The 19,143-nt window shown below is 35.0% G+C and overlaps 1 protein-coding gene across 1 annotated transcript in view; it reads right to left on the bottom strand.

Moving 5' to 3' along the window:
- Positions 1-15,564: 15,564 nt before the first annotated feature.
- Positions 15,565-19,143, bottom strand: part of LOC137658183 (pupal cuticle protein Edg-84A-like) — a 4,137-nt gene continuing 558 nt past the window's right edge. Inside the window, exons 2-4 of the mRNA XM_068392860.1 lie at positions 17,547-17,624; positions 16,927-17,106; positions 15,565-16,404 (exon numbers count right to left, since the gene is read on the bottom strand). Coding sequence (XP_068248961.1) covers positions 16,327-16,404; positions 16,927-17,106; positions 17,547-17,624 — 336 coding nt within the window. The 3' untranslated portion in view covers positions 15,565-16,326. The remainder of the gene's footprint in view (positions 16,405-16,926; positions 17,107-17,546; positions 17,625-19,143) is intronic.

Here is a 19,143-nt window from a genome sequence, read left to right as displayed (position 1 = left end):
CTCAATTATATCTATTTCTTCTCCTATTTTATTACCTAGGCCAACGAAGTTAGAAGGAAGTTATGTTTTACCCCTTGTTTGTGTGTTTGGTTGCTTGTTTGTTTGTGTGTTTATTTGTGAATAGCTTCCTGACCACAATTTTAATCGTAGAGTAATGAAACTTGCAGGGATGAACTGTTATGTAAAAAGCTGATTTGATTAAATTTTGGAAGGTCTCTTTTTTTTTTCTCTCTCATATGTCATTGCCTCCGCCAACGAAGTTGGAAGGAAGTCATGTTTTACCCCCTGTTTGTGTGTGTGTCTTTGTTATTTAACAGCTTCCTGGCCACAATTTTTATCGAAGGGTAATGAAACTTGCAGGGATTAACTTTTATGTAAAAAGCTGGAAATAATTAAGTTTAGGAAGGTCAAGGTCAAATGGCAAGATCACGGTCAAGCAAATGTCCGATTCACGTAAACAGCCATAAGTTTGGACATGAATGTCACAGAGACTTCAAACTTGATTAAATTTTAGTGTTTGAAAATCCACACCAATTAATACATGTTAAGGTCAAATGTCAAGGAGAGCAAAAGGTCGAGAAATAAGCTGCTGTGGAGGGGCGGAGGTCTGCACTCGACTGATGTGACCCTCTAGTTATGATATAATCGCTTCGGAGAAGTAGAAGGGCTTAAGAATCTCATGCACGAACGGCTGGTGGGAGATAAGGCGAAGCGATAAGATCCTAAAAGTTGTTTAAGGAGAAGGGGAAATGTTAGAAAGTGCCCCTCCGGTCTCGCTTGAGGAATATGGATCATGTGATGTCTGGCAAGACAATTGGTTTTGTGAATTCATGGAGGATCCATTTGGACTGAGAATGAAATCAGTCTTTTTTTTATTATACTTTTCGAAGGGTCTTTTTGCTGTATGTGATTGTCGGAGGTATGTTATGTGATAGGATTATAGTTATGGTGTTACCTTTGTACAATTAAAGTCCCTGGCATTCTCCCTTGTATAATAAGAAGCAACGTGCCTGGCTTTATATATATATATAATATATATATATATATATATATATATATATATATATATATATATATCTATATATGTGTATATATATATATATTATATATATATATATATATATATATATATATATATATATATATATATTATACATATACAATGGTACCTCTACATACGAATTTAAACCGTTCCACAACCGACTTCTGATGTAGAAAATGTATGGATGTCGAAACGAATTTTCCCATAAGAATACATTGAAATAGGATTAATCCGTGGTTGAGCCCAAAAACCTATGATAACTCCTTAATAAATTACTACACATAATTACCCATGAGAATAATGCACACTAAATTATATAATAGACATGTAAAAAAGAATAATTATCAAAAAATGATAAATAAGAAACGGGTTTTTAGCGTCACTTTACCTTAGAAACTCCAGCGCAGGTGTTGTTGGTCTTGCTACACAGAGAGGAGACGGACGGGCGGCGAGGAGGTAGAGAGGTTAACTACGATAAACGTACACTACCGTAACTTATTCTAACTTACACTAAGTGAACTTTAACATAACTTAGCTTATTTATTTTTTTTATTTTTATATTTCATATTTTTTTACATTTTTTTTTCTTTTTGATGATTAATTTTAATCACTTTCACTCTCTCCACTTAAAATTGATTGAATTTCTTTCGCTTCACTCTTTGCCGTTTTCTTTGAACCACTTCCATCCTCTTCATCACGAGTTCGCTTCGTAGTTTTTTTAAAGAAACTATCGATAGATAGTTGCTTGGTACGGCTTTTCAGAATGTTTCGGAAGTGAGTTAGGCAAACATCATCGAGCTGTGCAACTACACGACAAACCTGCAATTTTTTTGGGTGGTATTTGTCGATGAAGTCGACCACGTCTTGATATTTTCCTAACACCTCTTTTATTTGCGCCGAACCTAACACATGTTCTACCTCCTCAATCCCTTCCTCGTCATCACTCATGTGCTCAGACATAGCATGGAGTTCCTTGAGCTCCTCTGTGGTAAGTTCGTCGTGATGTTCGGCGACGAGTTCCGTGATGTCATTTGCGTCGACCTCCAGACCCTTGGACTTGCCAATGGAGACGATTTCCTCTACGTCTTCCGCTGCACCCACCACGGGATCAGGTTCGGGGTCAAAACCTTTGAAATCTCGGGGAGAAACTGCATCAGGCCACAGCTTCTTCCAGGCAGAATTGAGGGTCCGTCGAGTTAATCCCACCCAAGCCTGATCTATGATCTTCAAGCAGTGCACGATGTTGAAGTGGCTTTTCCAAAATTCACGCAAAGTTAAATTTGTGCTTTGCGTGACATTAAAGCACTGCTTGAATAGGTGCTTGGTGTAGAGCTTGAAATTCGAGATGACTTGCTGGTCCATGGGCTGGAGGATAGAGCTGGCATTCGGTGGAAGATACAGCACCTTTATGAACTTAAATTCATCGAAGATATCATCTTCAAGTCCGGGGGGGGGGGGAGTGAGCGGGTGCATTGTCAAGGCATAGCAGGCACTTTAAAGGCAATTTCTGCTCATGAAGATACTTCTTCACAGAAGGGCCGAAAACTTGGTTAACCCATTGCACAAAGAACTGCCTAGTGACCCAGGCCTTCGAGTTGGATCGCCAGAAAACATGAAGCTGGTCCTTATCCATGTTGTGTGCCTTAAAGGCCCTAGGGTTCTCAGAATGGTAAACCAGTAAGGGCTTGACTTTAAAGTCCCCGCTAGCATTGGCACATAGGGCAAGAGTCAATCGATCCTTCATTGGCTTATGCCCAGGCAATTTCTTCTCTTCGGCGGTGATGTAGGTATAACTGGGCATCTTCTTCCAAAACAGCTCGGTTTCATCACAATTATACACTTGCTGCTCTACGTAGCCTTCTTCCAGCACGATCCTTTCAAAGTTCTTGACAAAGTCAGCTGCAGCCATTGTGTCCGCACTAGCAGCCTCTCCGTGGCGAACAACTGAATGAATCCCGGACCGTTTCTTAAATTTCTCAAACCAGCCACGAGATGCCTTGAAATCGTCTGAGGAAGGTTCGGTTTAACTCTCCCCAGCATCACCCCCAGAGCTCTCCTCCTTCAAGTCCGTGAAGATGGCGTGCGCCTTCTCGCAGATGATGGTTTCGGTGATGGTGTCGCCAACAATCTCTCTGTCCTTGATCCAGATTAGCAGAAGTCGTTCATTCTCTTCTATAATAGGGCTACGGCGTTTTGAAATAATGGTGATCCCCTTAGAAGGTTTCACTGCTTTAATGGCTTCCTTCTGTTTCAGGATTGTCGAGATCGTTGACATATTATGGCCATATTCTTTAGCAAGTTCACTCTCCTGTTTTTCAATAATTTCTTGCTTTACGTCTAAAGAAAGCATTTCCTTCTTCCTTTTCTCACCACTACCACTACCACTAGCAAAACTAAGCCTTTTAGGACCCATACTTTACGTAAATTACCGTAAAAGGATGCACGTAAAAAATCACAATTAAAACAATACAGTAATAGCAGAACGCACAGGGCACAACCGCAAGAAGCCGATGAGAACAGAGGACTGACCCAAGCCACGCTAATTGAGGGTCCCTCAATTAGCGGAAATAAAAAACACATCCGGCGCTATGAGTACCAACTACGCGTACAGGTTTTGTTTACTTCGGGTGTCGAAAAAAAATTCGGGTGTAGAGTAGGAACGTGTTCGAATTGTGCGTGTCGAAAAATTGGGATACAACCGGTACGACGAAAATTGCTTACTTCGTGTGTCGAAATAAAATTCGGGTGAAGAGTCAAAAATTTGCTCGAATTTTACTTTGGATGTTGGAAAATTCGGATGTAGATACGTTCGTATGTAGAGGTTCCACTGTATGTATATATATGTATGTATACATATATATATATATATATATATATATATATATATATATATATATATATATATATATATATTTATATATATATATATATATATATATATATATATATATATAGAGAGAGAGAGAGAGAGAGAGAGAGAGAGAGAGAGAGAGAGAGAGAGAGAGAGAGAGAGAGAGAGAGAGAGAGAGGCTGGCTAAATCTAAACCAGGCCCTTTGTGTCAATAGGCGTAGGCTATATGTATATATATATATATATATATACATATATATATATATATATATATATATATATATATATATATATATATATATATATATATATATATATTAAATGCATTTCGTGGGTGATATTTACATTAATTAAAATCACGTGTGCTTGTGATATATGTTCACATATATATATATATATATATATATATATATATATATATAATATATATATATATATATATATATATATATATGTGTGTGTGTGTGTGTGTGTGTGTGTGTATGTATACATATATATATGTATATATATAAATTTCCTTCCTGTTACGCTGAGCGGCATCGCCGAACGTATGACTACTCTCACTCCGATGAGAAGGGGTATCCCGAGAGGTACACTAGGAAACCACAATCTCCCAGAAATTGCCAAAACTGCCGTGTTGTAGTTAGGAAGGGTTGAACCTGTGCGTCTGTTTGTTTGTGCATATCTATCTAAATATTTAGACGTCATTTATGACGGCTCGGTTATACTAGTGTATGATAATAATAATAATATATAAAATCCTCCCCATGGAATTATTAACCGTTAATTTGATACTCACATATTACTGTATGTTAAGTTTGCCTTTACGTTAGATTTACCTCTCTACTTTCTAAAGTTAGCATCATAAGCGCACCTTTCACGGTGTACTGTATGCATCAATTAGAGCGTCCTTTTATACCCTACCTGCACTTACTTTTTAGCCTTCTAATATACCTCTGTTTTAGTTTCCCTTGTAGTCTAACCCCTAACTTTTACTTTATAGTTAAACTTTATGGTTTGCCCTAGTTGATCAAGGACGCTGAATGGCCTCCAGGGTACCAGCACCATGCCATATGACCTAGATTCGTAAATCGTTTTAATTTAGAGTGTACAATGAAAGGACTCCAAAGTCCCAGCACCATGTCATATGACCCAAATTCATAAATCTAATGAAACAGAATGTACACTGAATAGCCTCCAAAGTTCCAGCACCAAGCCATATGACCTAAATTCATAAATACTATTAATCCAGAGTGTAGACTTTGTCCACTGCCATTACTTTCGGGGTTAGACCACTGGTCTATTAAAAAAAAGAAAAAAAAAAGAAATCCAGTGTCTTATTACAAACCTGTTTCTAGAGCTTCGGTTTGTGGCCAGTCAATTAAGAGGTCTTTCACCTCCAAAGAAGACAGGCCTATAGAGACCTTGAGACATTTATGATTTATTTATCCACTTTCTTCTTTCTTCTTCAGTTGTTATCTGTTTTGTGGAACTTCAGAAGTTCAAACGTGCAGTAAATGTTTTTGATATTGAACAGGCTGACGTAAGTCCCTCTTCATATTTTATGTATGGTATATCTAATTTAATGTTGTTACTTATCTTATAGGCTTACTTTATATTCTTTAATAATTACTTTTCAAATAGTTTATTTCCTCATTTCCTTTCCTCACTAGGCTATTTTTCCCCATTGGAGCCCTTGGGTTGTAGCTTAGCTAGTAAAGATAATAAGCTTCATCCTGCTTGAGATAGAATAGAGTTAGTCCATTGGGTGGGTACTAGAAAGATGCAAAGAAATCAGAAAACAGTGAGGTGATACGGACATGGGCAAACCTACTTGCTAACGCGGTCCTAAGCCCGGGTGAAATACTCAGCCTCTTCTATTATTAGGACTTAAGACCGTTACGAATATCTATTAACTCTCATGTACGAGTTAGCAAGGGGATATGAACATTTCCTTACCACGAACGTCAAGTTAACTTGCAACAGATCTTAGGAGTCTGATGCGACAAGGATTTTGTCACTACTCTGGGGTTTAATCTTATTATTTTCCCCCATTCTACTTTATCACGTTTTCTCGATTCTCGTTCGAAAAGGGGACATTTTATGATGAATCTAAAGGCGGGTTTACAGGGTCGAACGGATCGTCGAACGCGGTTCGACAGACAAGTGTTTGGAGTGATTTTCGAACGGTCTGAAGAAAGTCCGTTCTCGCCTGAATTTTGTGGGCGGGGCTTCATTGTTCCTAAACCTTATGTATTTGTGGCTGACTCCACCTCTTCGAACCGTTTGACAAGCAGATTCGACAACTGGGTTCGACGAACCGTTCGAGCTTTAAATTGCGGGACAGGTAAATAAAGACGTAGTTGGGCAGGTGAGAGTGAAGATTGCAATAAAGGGAATGTAATATTTTCTCTTACATGGCAAGTGCAATTTTTATTTTCTCTCTATTTTTTCGAAAGGAGATACGCCCTGTTATTGTCGTCTGGTCTTTTCCAGATTATATTCCGTAGTGTTGCATAAACTGTGGAGTAATTTTGTTGGTATTTGCACTCTCTCTCTCTCTCTCTCTCTCTCTCTCTCTCTCTCTCTCTCTCTCTCTCTCTCTCTCTCTCTCTCTCTCTCTCAGCAAATGCAGTAATTAAGAACCGATAGAAATATATAACGGACTAAGGAATTATCACAAACATGAGTAAATGATGAAACCAAGCAAAAACAAACCAGGTCTGAGTAAAATCTGGTTTGAGTAAAAGCAAACCCAAGGAGTACTCCCAGCCTAGTAAACTTTATTCTTTTGAAACAAAGTTTCCAGAGAGAGAGAGAGAGAGAGAGAGAGAGAGAGAGAGAGAGAGAGAGAGAGAGATTCTTAAGAATTCTTTGGGTTTTATATTACAGGTTAGTTGGAGGATTTGACACTTGCCCTGGTGATTCAAATTGTTTCGATTAGTAAATAAATTCGAAAAGGAAAGTGTACAAGAGAAAGTCCTTCAGACGTTATCGTCTGTCACAGGAAATATATTTTCTGGTGGTGGAAATCTATTTATCTATCTATTATGTACTAGTGTACACGACCCGTCAAAAAGGACCGCTAAATATTCAGGTAGATATGCATACACATGCACACACACTGAGTCAACCCTTCCCACCCCCTCGCCCTACCTGAGGTACTGGGGGAGACCAAGTAGTTGTACGTTTGACAATGCCGCTCAGCTTGACTGGAAAGACATATATATATATATATATATATATATATATATATATATATATATATATATATATATATATATATACTGTATATATATATATATATATATATATATATATATATATATATATATATATATATATATATATATATATATATACTGTATATATATGTGCATTTGAAGAAATAAACTGCACACTCGCATACTGTAGTCTATATTGATATACATATATGCTTATATATATCTATATAATATGTCTATGTACAGTGTATATATATATATATATATATATATATATATATATATATATATATATATATATATATATATAGATAGATAGATAGATAGATAGATAGGTATATGTGTGTATTTATTTATATATACACGCACACACACACACACACACATATATATATATATATATATATATATATATATATATATATATATATATATATATATATATATATATATATATATATATATATATATATATCAGGTACTTTATCTTTATTATATAGGGGAAATTATTTCTTTCGTTTTTTTTTCTGGCTGTTCGAAAATCTTCAAATCAAGTATTTTTTTTCTACTGTGGCTTTCATTTCACCAATGAAATTAATATAAATATATTGTACTTATATGTTATCAGATATCATTATGCTTGTGTTTGATGATAGATTGTCATAGAGGAAAACGTTAGTTAGTTAGTTAGATGGTTTACCGGTGATTGATTGCTGTACGTGGCATCGCTTTGTTACCTCCCCCAACGAAGTAGGAAGGAGGTTTTGTATTCACCCCTGTTTGTGTGTTTGTTGTTTGTTTGTTTGTGAACAGCTTCCTGGCCATAATTTTAATCGTAGAGTAATGAAACTTGCAGGGATTAACCTTTATGGAAAAAGTTGTAAATGATTAAATTTTGGAAGGTCAAGGTCAAAGGTCAAGGTCACGGTCAAGCAAAATGCCCAATTCACGTCACGTAATCGGCTATAAGTTTGGACATCGTTGTCACGGAGACTTCAAACTTGGTTCAAATTCAAGTGTACGAAAATCCACATCAATTATACATGTTAAGGTCAAAGGTCAAGGTCAAGGCCGAGCAAAAGGTCTAGAAATAAGCTGCCGCGGCGGAGGTCTGCGGTCTACTGATTGCCTCTCTAGTTGACTAATAGGTTTATTTACTATCGTTATTGGGTGCTTTGCATTTTGATGTGTAATATCAGTAGGTGAAATTTACTGATTTGATTAATATAAATTATTGAAATTCCTGTGATCGATTATTGAACTACTAGTGTACGCGACCCGACAAAAAAGGCTGCTAAATATTTAAATATTCACACACACATTCAACCCTTCCCAGCCCTTCTCCCTTTCCTAACTACAGCACGGCAGTTTCGGCAATTTGTGGAAGATTGTGGTTTACCAGTGTACCTCTCAAGGTACTCCCTCTCACCAGGGCGTGACTATTCCCTCTCTCACCTACCCGAGGAATGGGGAGAAACCGAATAGTCATACGTTTATCGGTATCGTTCAACGTGACAGGAAAGAAATATATGTATGGACATAGCCAGACAATTGCTCTTTATCATATAGGGGAGATTAGTAAAATATCTTGTTATACAATTATACTTCTTAATGTTTGTTTTTCATTTACAAATATACATGTATTATGTCCCGAGTATTTATCAAAATCTTCTTGACTGGTCAAGTCTTTCGTGAGAAGCGTTATTATTTGAAAAATGAGAGAGAGAGAGAGAGAGAGAGAGAGAGAGAGAGAGAGAGAGAGAGAGAGAGAGAGAGAGAGAGAGAGAGAGAGAGAGGTTTAGGGACTCAACTGCCTTTCTCTTCAGGTAAATTTACCCGAGGACGGATACAGTTGACCTCAGAAAGTTCATATGGGAAGGTTAATGAACAGGATCTCTTGGATGATTCATTAATATATATATATATATATATATATATATATATATATATATATATATATATATATATATATATATATATATACGAACGCATATATATATACATACATACATACATGTATATATACATACACGTATGTATTTATAAATATTCACACATGTTTATATATGCCCATTTATATACTTACGTATGTATATATACGTATATATATATATATATATATATATATATATATATATATATATATATATATATATATATATATATATATATATATTTTGTGTGTGTGTGTATGTGTGTTGTGTCTGTATGCATGCATTTATTTATTTTAAATATCCACTGAGCCATTTTAAATTCGTGAAACTCATTGTTTGGATATGCTTGCCATTGCCATTGCAAAGAATTAGATCGAATAAAGAATACGTAAAGATACATAACTCCTAACCTAACCCGCAACCGAGTTTGTGTGCGTTCGAGTCCTGCCATAGTAACTGGGGTTCATTAAACCATGTATGTCTTTATTTGGATATTTGGATTGGTAGTAAGAAGCTTATAAAAAAAATACTTGGAATTTCAAAAGTTTTGAGAGCATAATCCATCATGGATTTTTTTAAATGGATATATACAATATCTGATAACAGTAAATAACCGAGAATATATATATATATATATATATATATATATATATATATATATATATATATATATATATATATATATATATATATACATATATATATATATATATATATATATATATATATATATATATATATATATATATAGAATATGCTTTTGAGACAACTTCACTCTCTCTCTCTCTCTCTCTCTCTCTCTCTCTCTCTCTCTCTCTCTCTCTCTCTCTCTCTCTCTCTGTATATATATATATATACAGGGTATATATATATATATATATATATATATATATATATATATATATATATATATATATATATATATATATGTGTGTGTGTGTGTGTGTGTGTGTGTGTGTGTGTGTGTGTGTGTATTGATGTATATGTAGAGAGAGAGAGAGAGAGAGAGAGAGAGAGAGAGAGAGAGAGAGAGAGAGAGAGAGAGAGGGGGTCTTAAAATGTGAAGATGTATAATCTGGTTACCTTCATAAACTTAGATTATGTTTGTATCACAATCCTGTCTCTATAAAAGTACACTTAGTATTTTTTCCCTAAAGTTTTCGATGTCAGCAAGCAAATTTCTTTAAGAAATTATTTCGAATATCCAACAACAGAATCTGAAGTCATGGTTATTTATTATTATTATTATTATTATTATTATTATTATTATTATTATTATTATTATTATTATTATTATTATTATTATTATATTTAAATCTCCTTCAGCATTGTTTCTTGGACTTTTTGTTTAGTGAACAGTGAATATAGTTCATGGGATCTTTTATATATTTTTACCTTCATGATTAACTAATACTCACTAATACTCTTCGATAAAGGCCTTTGATATTCCATAAATATCTTGGGGATGTGGTGGCCCAATTGGTAATGTCTTTTCTTGGTGATCGCCAGACTGGGGTTCGAGTCCCGCTCATATTCGTTAGTTCCTTTGGTCGCTGCAACCTCACCACCCTTGTGAGTTAAGGACGGGGGGTTTGGGGGAGCCTTTAGGTCTACCTGCTGAGTCATCAACAGCCATTGCCTGGCCCTCCTTGGTCCTAGCTTAGGTGGAGAGTGGGATTGGGCGCTCATCATATGTATATATGGCCAGTATGTAGGGCATTGTCTTGCTTGATAGGGCAATGTCACTGTTCCTTGTCTCTGCCATTCATGAACGGCCTTTAAACCTTTAATATGCATTCTCAGATCACGAAAGGTACTCAAACGATACGAGTAATAGGTCAATGACTGATAATACAAACAAAAAAATCTTTACTTGTCAATGAATGAAAAATAAATCAGAACAATTCTGTCACTGAAGTAAGAATTAAAAAAGAAAATGTACACGACAAATTCTTGCGAAACTCGGTTGAATGACGTATCTCGCATCTCAGTCGTAGCTAAATCGCATCTCGGTTGTAACCAACCTGCAATTGTTGCGGTCAAAGGCATTATTTCAGCAATCAGCTAAGAAAAAAAGTAACAGTGATTTCTTCGTGGTAAAGTCGTTGAAGAGAATCTCACAAGGAAACCGCTAAATTGGTTTGATGTTGACATGACATTCATGGCTGCTTTTAAAGGTCCCGCATTCTGGTTTTAAACTTTATCGTAGTAGTGTTTTGTTTCGTCTTTTTTTTTTTCTTTCTTTGTCTTAGTTCAGGAACATTGGCAAAGAATAATGAATTTTGTATATCTCATACATTGTGCTTGAACTTAAATGTTCCCGGGATTGATCTTGGGAAAAATTTCAGAGGCTGATCTTGGGAAAGGTATCTGATTTTCATCTTGGGAAAAGTGTCTGAGGATCATCTTTGGAAAAGTGTCCAAGGTTCATCTCGGGAGGAGTTTGAGATTCATCTTTGGGAAAGTGTCCAAGGTTCATCTTGGGAGGAATTGGAGGTTCATCTTGGGAAAAGTGTCTGAGGTTCGTCTTGGGTAAAGTGTTAGGTTTATCTTTGGAAAATGTCAGAGACTCGTCTATAGAAAAGTCTGAGATTCATCTTAGAAAAAATACCTGAGGTTCATCTTGGGGAAAAATATTTGAGGTTCTGTTTGGGAAAGTGCCTGGGGATCTTATTGGGTTGGGGTACTCTATTGGACGGGAGTTCGAACCCCTTCTAAAGCCCGATAGTTTCTTGTATTGTCTGCAACCTCACCATCCTTGTGAGCTAAGTATGGGATGTGGTTGGGGGAGTCTATAGCTCTACCTACTGAGGCATCGGCAACCATTTCCTGGCTCCCCCAGGTCCTAGCTGGGCGGAGAGGGGCTTGGTCACTGATCATATGCATATATGGTCAGTCTTTAGGACATTGTCACTGTCCCTTGCCTCTGCTATTCATGTATGACCTTTAAACTCTTTAAAGTGTCTGAGATTCCTTTTGTGAAAAGTGTCTTATGTTCCTTGGAATGTGGCTGAGGTTTATTTAGGGAAATTTATTTTAAAGTTTTCTGATTTTCACCTTAAGTCTGCATTGAAATACGTTGATTCCAATAAGATCGTTTAATCCAACGTCATCAGATCTCATTGTAATCTGGGGTATTTTGAATACAAGCTTCAACCAACTCCTGCTTACACCTGTCGAATCATTACCTGTGTAAACGGCCGAATGATAATGGAACTTGAAGATTTTTTTTTGACAATTTGGCAAAATTAGATAACACCTGTCACATGAAGTGAAAGTATTCTAGAAAACAAATGCAAAAATGTTTTAGTATTTATATATTTAGTTATTCAGCTTACACACACACACACACACACACACACACACACATATATATATATATATATATATATATATATATATATATATATATACATATATATATATATATATTAATTAAAGGCGATACCCTTAGTGGGGTCAGTGTGTTTCCTATAGAAATCCTCATATTTCCCCAGCTTCTTAAAGTTTTCAGACGTAAGCCTTTGGTTTAATAAGCGATTCCCTTTCTTCATATTTCATTAACTACTGTAATGTTTCGACAAATATATATGTATATATATATATACATATATATATATATATATACATATATATATATATACATATATATATATATATATATATATATATATATATATATATATATATATATATATATATTTATATACTATATATATCCTCTAAAATAACATTACTTAAAGAGAACATACATAAAAACAGATAATTTCATGTTTATACAGAGTAATTACTACAGCATGCGAATTTACCTGATCGTGGTGAATTTTATATTTTTTCGGTTACTATCATTGTACTATACAATGTATGTATATGTATAGCACACATGTATGCATTTTTAAACTCCTTTCACTCATAAAAGACGAATACTCTATAAGTTCAGCTTTTGGAATAAGAATTTCTTATAGATCATTTAGTACAGCATATGAATGATTTAGTACAGCATATAGATAATTTAGTACAGCGTAGATCATTTAGTACAGCCACATACTGTAGATCATTTAGTACAGCATTTAGATAATTTAGTACAGCGTAAATCATTTAGTACAGCGTAGATAATTTAGTACAGCCACATACTGTAGATCATTTAGTACAGCATATAGATTATTTAATACAGCCATGGAACTTCAACTGCTTGTTTTAAGGTAACTTGTAACGAGTCTTTGACGTAAAAACAAGGTGAAACTGAAATCGGCTATTTCGTTTCCCAGGAGAGCGAGTGGTTCAAACCAGAATCAGAGTAAAAACACATTAGGCAACATGGTTTTAAGCCGTTGATAATGCAAAAGAATTTCTATGGTGGCTGTGACTGGATTGCCACTGGTATTTCAATTTCTAAGCTAATTTGCTTACGTTGAATGAGATTCTGATAATTTCTCGTTGTAATAATTAACTTAAGATCACCAGCATTGTTATTATCATTAACCAAGCTACAACCCTAGTTGGAAAACTTAGATGCTATAAGCCCTAAGGCTCCAACAGGGAAGAATAGCACAGTGAGGAAATGAAATAGATAAATAAATAAACTAGAAGAGAAGTAATGAACAATTAGAATAAAATATTTTAAGGACAGTAACAATATTAAAATAGATCTTTCATATTTAAACTTTACAAACTTCAAAAAAAAAAAAAAAAAAAAAAAAAAAGACAAGAGGAAGAGAAATAAGATACTAGTAATTAACTTTAGATCACCAACCTTAGAGGTGAAAGTATATTCCTGCGTCATTTGATATTTAGTTAGTTCGATTTACTGTGCCCTAGGAAAGCATATTGAGGTTTGTTGTACAGATAACTGAAAGATTGCCCCTTGATAAGAGTTCAGACACTTTTGTATTATTTTTTTTTTTAATTCATAAATTAAGTGGAGTTTTAGGATCTGGTTGATGAAATTGAGGGTCCAGATTATAGAGGATATCTTGTTCCGTTCCTTATGGTCGAACCCAATCAAATAGAATATAATCTATCTCAAACGCATCATTTCTTGCTCAGATGATTTCTGTAAAATGCAAAGAGCAGTTTCATTGAGCCTTCCTCAGTCATTTGTAATGTTCGTATTGAAGATGGCATCTGTAACTGAGGTAAGGAAAACCTAGAGATTTGATAGAAGAGAACATCGCTCATATAGGTGTAGAAGAACGTTTGTTAGTAGTAATTAAATTTTACAGTGTGTGTCTTGTGTAAGGGAAACTGGTCTGATGTGAAGGTGGGTCCCAGACAAGGTGGTCTTATGTTTCAATGCATTTATATATATATATATATATATATATATATATATATATATATATATATATATATATATATATATATAGATACACACACACACACACACACACACACACATATATATATATATATATATATATATATATATATATATATATATATATATATATGAATATATATATATATATATGTATATATATACACACACATATATATATATATATATATACATATATATATATATAAATATATATATACTTATATATATATAGTATGGAATATCGATGGCAATCTGAGCTGTAAATGCTGGTGGAAGATTATTTGAAAAAAGAAATGGTTTGAACCATGATGTAAAATGGCTGACGTCAGCTTATGGTGAAAAGTTAATAGGAAATAGTGAGGAAAAACTTCAGAGTCTGGTGAAAGAGTTTTAAAAGGGCGAGTAAAAGAAAAGTTGAAATGGAATGAAGCATGGTTGAGGTAATGTGGGTTAATGGATGCTAGGAGATGGAAATGAATGTCGGAGTGGTTGGTAGGAGAGTGAAAGTGGTTAGCCTACTGGGAAATGTATTCAGGAGAAATGGAACAGGTTATGGTCAAATGAATAACTGAAGCAAAGAAATCAGCGGGAACTACTAAGAAAGAGGAAAGTGGATATATATGAAGTGATTATTAAGCCACCTTGTCTTTATAGAATGGAAGTATGTTTTTATGTTGTATATTTGAAAGGGAGGTAAATCATTATAGAGCGGCAACAATGCGGTTAGAATGTTTTTTAGATGCAGAGATTAATTTAAACTGATATTAGCTTAATTATAAAATAAAAGGAATGGAAAAGAACCGAATTTAGGTTTTAAAATGCTAAAACGCTTTTACAAAATGTAATTAGACAGTAGAAATGGTTAAGAATGTTTTCCATAAAGCTATTGATTTTTTTTATTTTTTTTTTTTTTTGTGAGAATCCATCTTTCCCCGATCAGCTCAAGAGTGTATATGACAGCAATCACTGTCTCGTTTTCCGTTCGAGCCACCTATTTTTTTTTTTTTCTTTGTGGTAAATAACTTCGTGACAAATTTAAGGATAAACACGCACACACAAACACATGTATACATATACGCACTAATACATTATGTACAATAACTACATTTTTTATGGAGTATTGTCGTCTGCTCAAAGGCAAACTTATTCTAAAGTATACTAATGTACACAAGGATTGAGGAAAACAACCAGAATGCATAAGCGGATATATATTTGTACTAAAATGAGCAGGGTAAGGCGAAGACAGGCATACAACAAAACAAATGGATGACGTCACCCGTGAATGAATAATGAAATACACCCAGACAAGTAGAGGAAATAGAGGATGAGGAGGAGGAGGATTTGATAAAAGGAAAGAACACAGCCATGATTGTAGTCAGTTTTTCAGGTGACTATATAAAATAGCTGAACGATTGCCTGAGAATTGGATGGATAAAAAAGAATAAAGTAGAGAATAGAGAAGGTGATACTGAGTATAAGAGATAGAAAGCAAGAGCATATATATAGGATAAGGTAATTGACTTAGATGAACAATTCTGTAAAAAATAACAGGTTTGAATCTTAACGAAAAAAAGGGACATGCAAATTTCAGAGATGGAGTTAGGCCATCTTTAGTGAGCCAGGATTGATATATACATTATTTACAGGGATATATATGGCTGTAGACCTGATGGGGTTCTGAAATCCACCAGGCAGGGTTGCAAGCTGGAGGGCTTGGGGGTGTAGAGAGCCTAGCATAGGTCCACTTCACAGGGAAAAGTTACTTGAAGAGATAGTAAGTAGGTCTAGTTGACGAATGGAAAAAAGTAAATAACCAAGTTGAAATGAAAAATAGGATTGACAAATATAAATATAGATATGAAACCGCATTAAGATCGCATTGTAAAGAAATAAAATAATGAAAAATCGGAAAGCTAGCTAGGTTCTATGCCTGGGCCTATGTGTGGTCAGCCTTCTTAGAAGACAGACTGTTCCTGTGGTTTGTGCACGGGGATCTTGACAACAATGTTGGTCTGTTCTTCGCGGGTGACAGCCTGCAATGGACAGAAATAAAAGGATTATGGAAGAGTTTTAAAAAATATTGTGAAAGTATTAATAATTATTATATGTAATTAATCATGAATAATTTCGTAAAAAAAAATAGATAGATTATAGGTTTAAAGGTCACTCATGAATGGCAGAGGCAAGGGACAGTGACAATGCCCTAGCAAGCAGGACAATTCCTTAGCTAGCAGGACAATGCCCTAGAGACTGACCATATTTACATATGATCAGCGCCCAAGCCCCCTCTCCATCCAAGCTAGGACCAGGGAGGGCCAGGCAATGGCTACTGATGACTCAGTAGGTAGACCTGTACTTACTGAAGTATAAGCTCCCCTAAATACCTCATCCTTAGCTCACAAGGATGATGAGGTTGCAGACACTACAAAAAACAATCGAGTTTGAGAGGGACTCGATTTCCCGTCCAGCAGAACGCCAGGCAGGGACGTTTCCAATAGGCCACCCCAAACCCCTTAAAACAACAATTTGGCTCGTTGAAGGTGAGTGATACTTACGTTGTAACCGTTGACTGGATCAGCAGTGTAAGTGGTGGTGTATCGGACGCCGTTGGGAGCTACCCATGAGTATTCGCCCTGGACGGCTCCGTTCTGGTCTTGGGATTCCTGGCGGGTGGCATAGACGGTATTCTCGTCATCGTTGACAATTAGGCTGAAGTTGAAGGGCTCGATGGTTTCCTGAGGAACGGAAAAAGTTATAGTGAGAAAACTGGAAAACGAACATTTACAGTGAGGGAAGAATTAGTTATTGGGCTGTGCCTAGAACAGGCACCATTTGACCAAATTTCAAGAGAAAAAGTATTTTAAAAATGTTTTGGGGTAAGCCTTTTTTCATTGTTTGGAATATATTTACTTGTAATGTTGCTAGATTGCAAGAATTGGTAGATGGGCAGTGGATAGAACAGAGAGCTTTTGACAAAATTTAAAGAAAACGCATTTCTTAAAAAAAAAAAAAAAAAAAAAAAAAAAAAAAAAACTTCATGGGTGAGCTTTGTTTTTCAGTTTGTAATTATTTTGCTTCCAGTGTTGTTAAATTGCAAGAAAATGGCAGTATAATACAATTCTACACAAACCGATATGAATGCATGAAGATATCAATAGCCTTCAGTACAACTCACCTCATCAGTAGGTCCTGTTTGTTGGGATAGCTGAGGAGCGCAGAAAGCTACACCCACCAAGCACAATAAGATCACAGCCTGAAATAGGAAAATAATAAATATTATATTCATATTTGGCAATTAATATTTGTATACGTTGGCTTTATTGACAATTTAAACAAATTTTGAAATAGGTCCGTATTAAATACTATTTCGAAAAGATAAGGAAATATTATTCAACATAAATAAATCAAACCGAAATGAGCTACAAAAACCAGGCCTTAATCATTCCTAGTTTGAATCAAATTTAAGCTAACAAATCTTATACAGTTGAGGTTCGTCGTTACTCATCCCACCTAAACTGAAACACAGTATTTTGCTTTATTTGTCATTAGAAAAATAGATAATTTTTCAGCTTTGGCATAAGGAAAGTTAGTTTTTTCTGAATTATCACCGCAGAATATGTCTGGTAAAAGTAGCATTTGAACAGCATTTAATTGATGATGATTATCAAAATTTCCTTGATGTCATGATAATAATAATACTAACAATAAACCTAAGGGTTATCAGTGACACAACGGAAGAAAGAATAATATATCAGAACTGGCGGTAAAGCATTTACACAGGACAAAGTTGATTGACGAGCATATCAGATATTGAGGAACCTGATGCCAGAAGTATAAACTTTCAATGTTGCCAGAACACTTAACGAAGATTTCACTTTCACTCTGGGCTCAGGTCCCGGGTGGCTGACCTGCGTCTAGACTTCATAATGAAGGTTAATGTTTGGTTTAGCGTTTGTTTCTCCCGTACCCCTTTATGGGAATATAAAATCTATATTGCATTTGTATTTTTGTAAATACTAATGATTCATTTGGGTGTTTAGATTAGACTGCGGAGCAGAAAACAACCAGCTATTCGGTTGAAGGAAAGGATTATTTTGGCCAAGTGAAAACGAAAGGAAAGAGGATATTTATACAGAAACTTTAAAATCGCTTGCAGATGAATAAAATTAATGTAAAAACTCTATTGAGACAGCATCTGAATCGTTAAAATTGCTTCCAGATGAATAAAATAATGCAAAAACTCTATTGAGACAGCATCTGAAACGTTAAAATCGCTTCCAGATTAATAAAATTAATGCAAAAACTCTATTGAGACAGCATCTGAAACGTTAAAATAGCTTCCAGATGAATAAAATTGATGCAAATACTATTGAGACAGCATCTGAAACGTTAAAATCGCTTCCAGATTAATAAAATTAATGCAAAAATTCTATTGAGACAGCCCCAGATACGTTAAGATCGCTCCCAGATGAATAAAATTAATGCAAAAACTCTATTGAGACAGCATCTGAAACGTTAAAATCGCTTCCAGATGAATAAAATCAATACGAAAACTCTATTGAGACAGCATCTGAAACGTTAAAATCGTTTCCAGATGAATAAAATTAATGGAAAAACTCTATTGAGACAGTATCTGAAACGTTAAAATCGCTTCCAGATTAATAATATTAATGGAAAAACTCTATTGAGACAGCATCTGAAACGTTAAAATCGCTTCCAGATGAATAAAATCAATACGAAAACTCTATTGAGACAGCATCTGAAACGTTAAA

The sequence above is a fragment of the Palaemon carinicauda genome, chromosome 19 (assembly GCF_036898095.1).
Source record: "Palaemon carinicauda isolate YSFRI2023 chromosome 19, ASM3689809v2, whole genome shotgun sequence".
In the NCBI taxonomy this organism is placed as follows: domain Eukaryota; kingdom Metazoa; phylum Arthropoda; class Malacostraca; order Decapoda; family Palaemonidae; genus Palaemon; species Palaemon carinicauda.
Note: the sequence above shows the minus strand (reverse complement) of the source record. Positions and strands in the feature narration are given on the sequence as shown.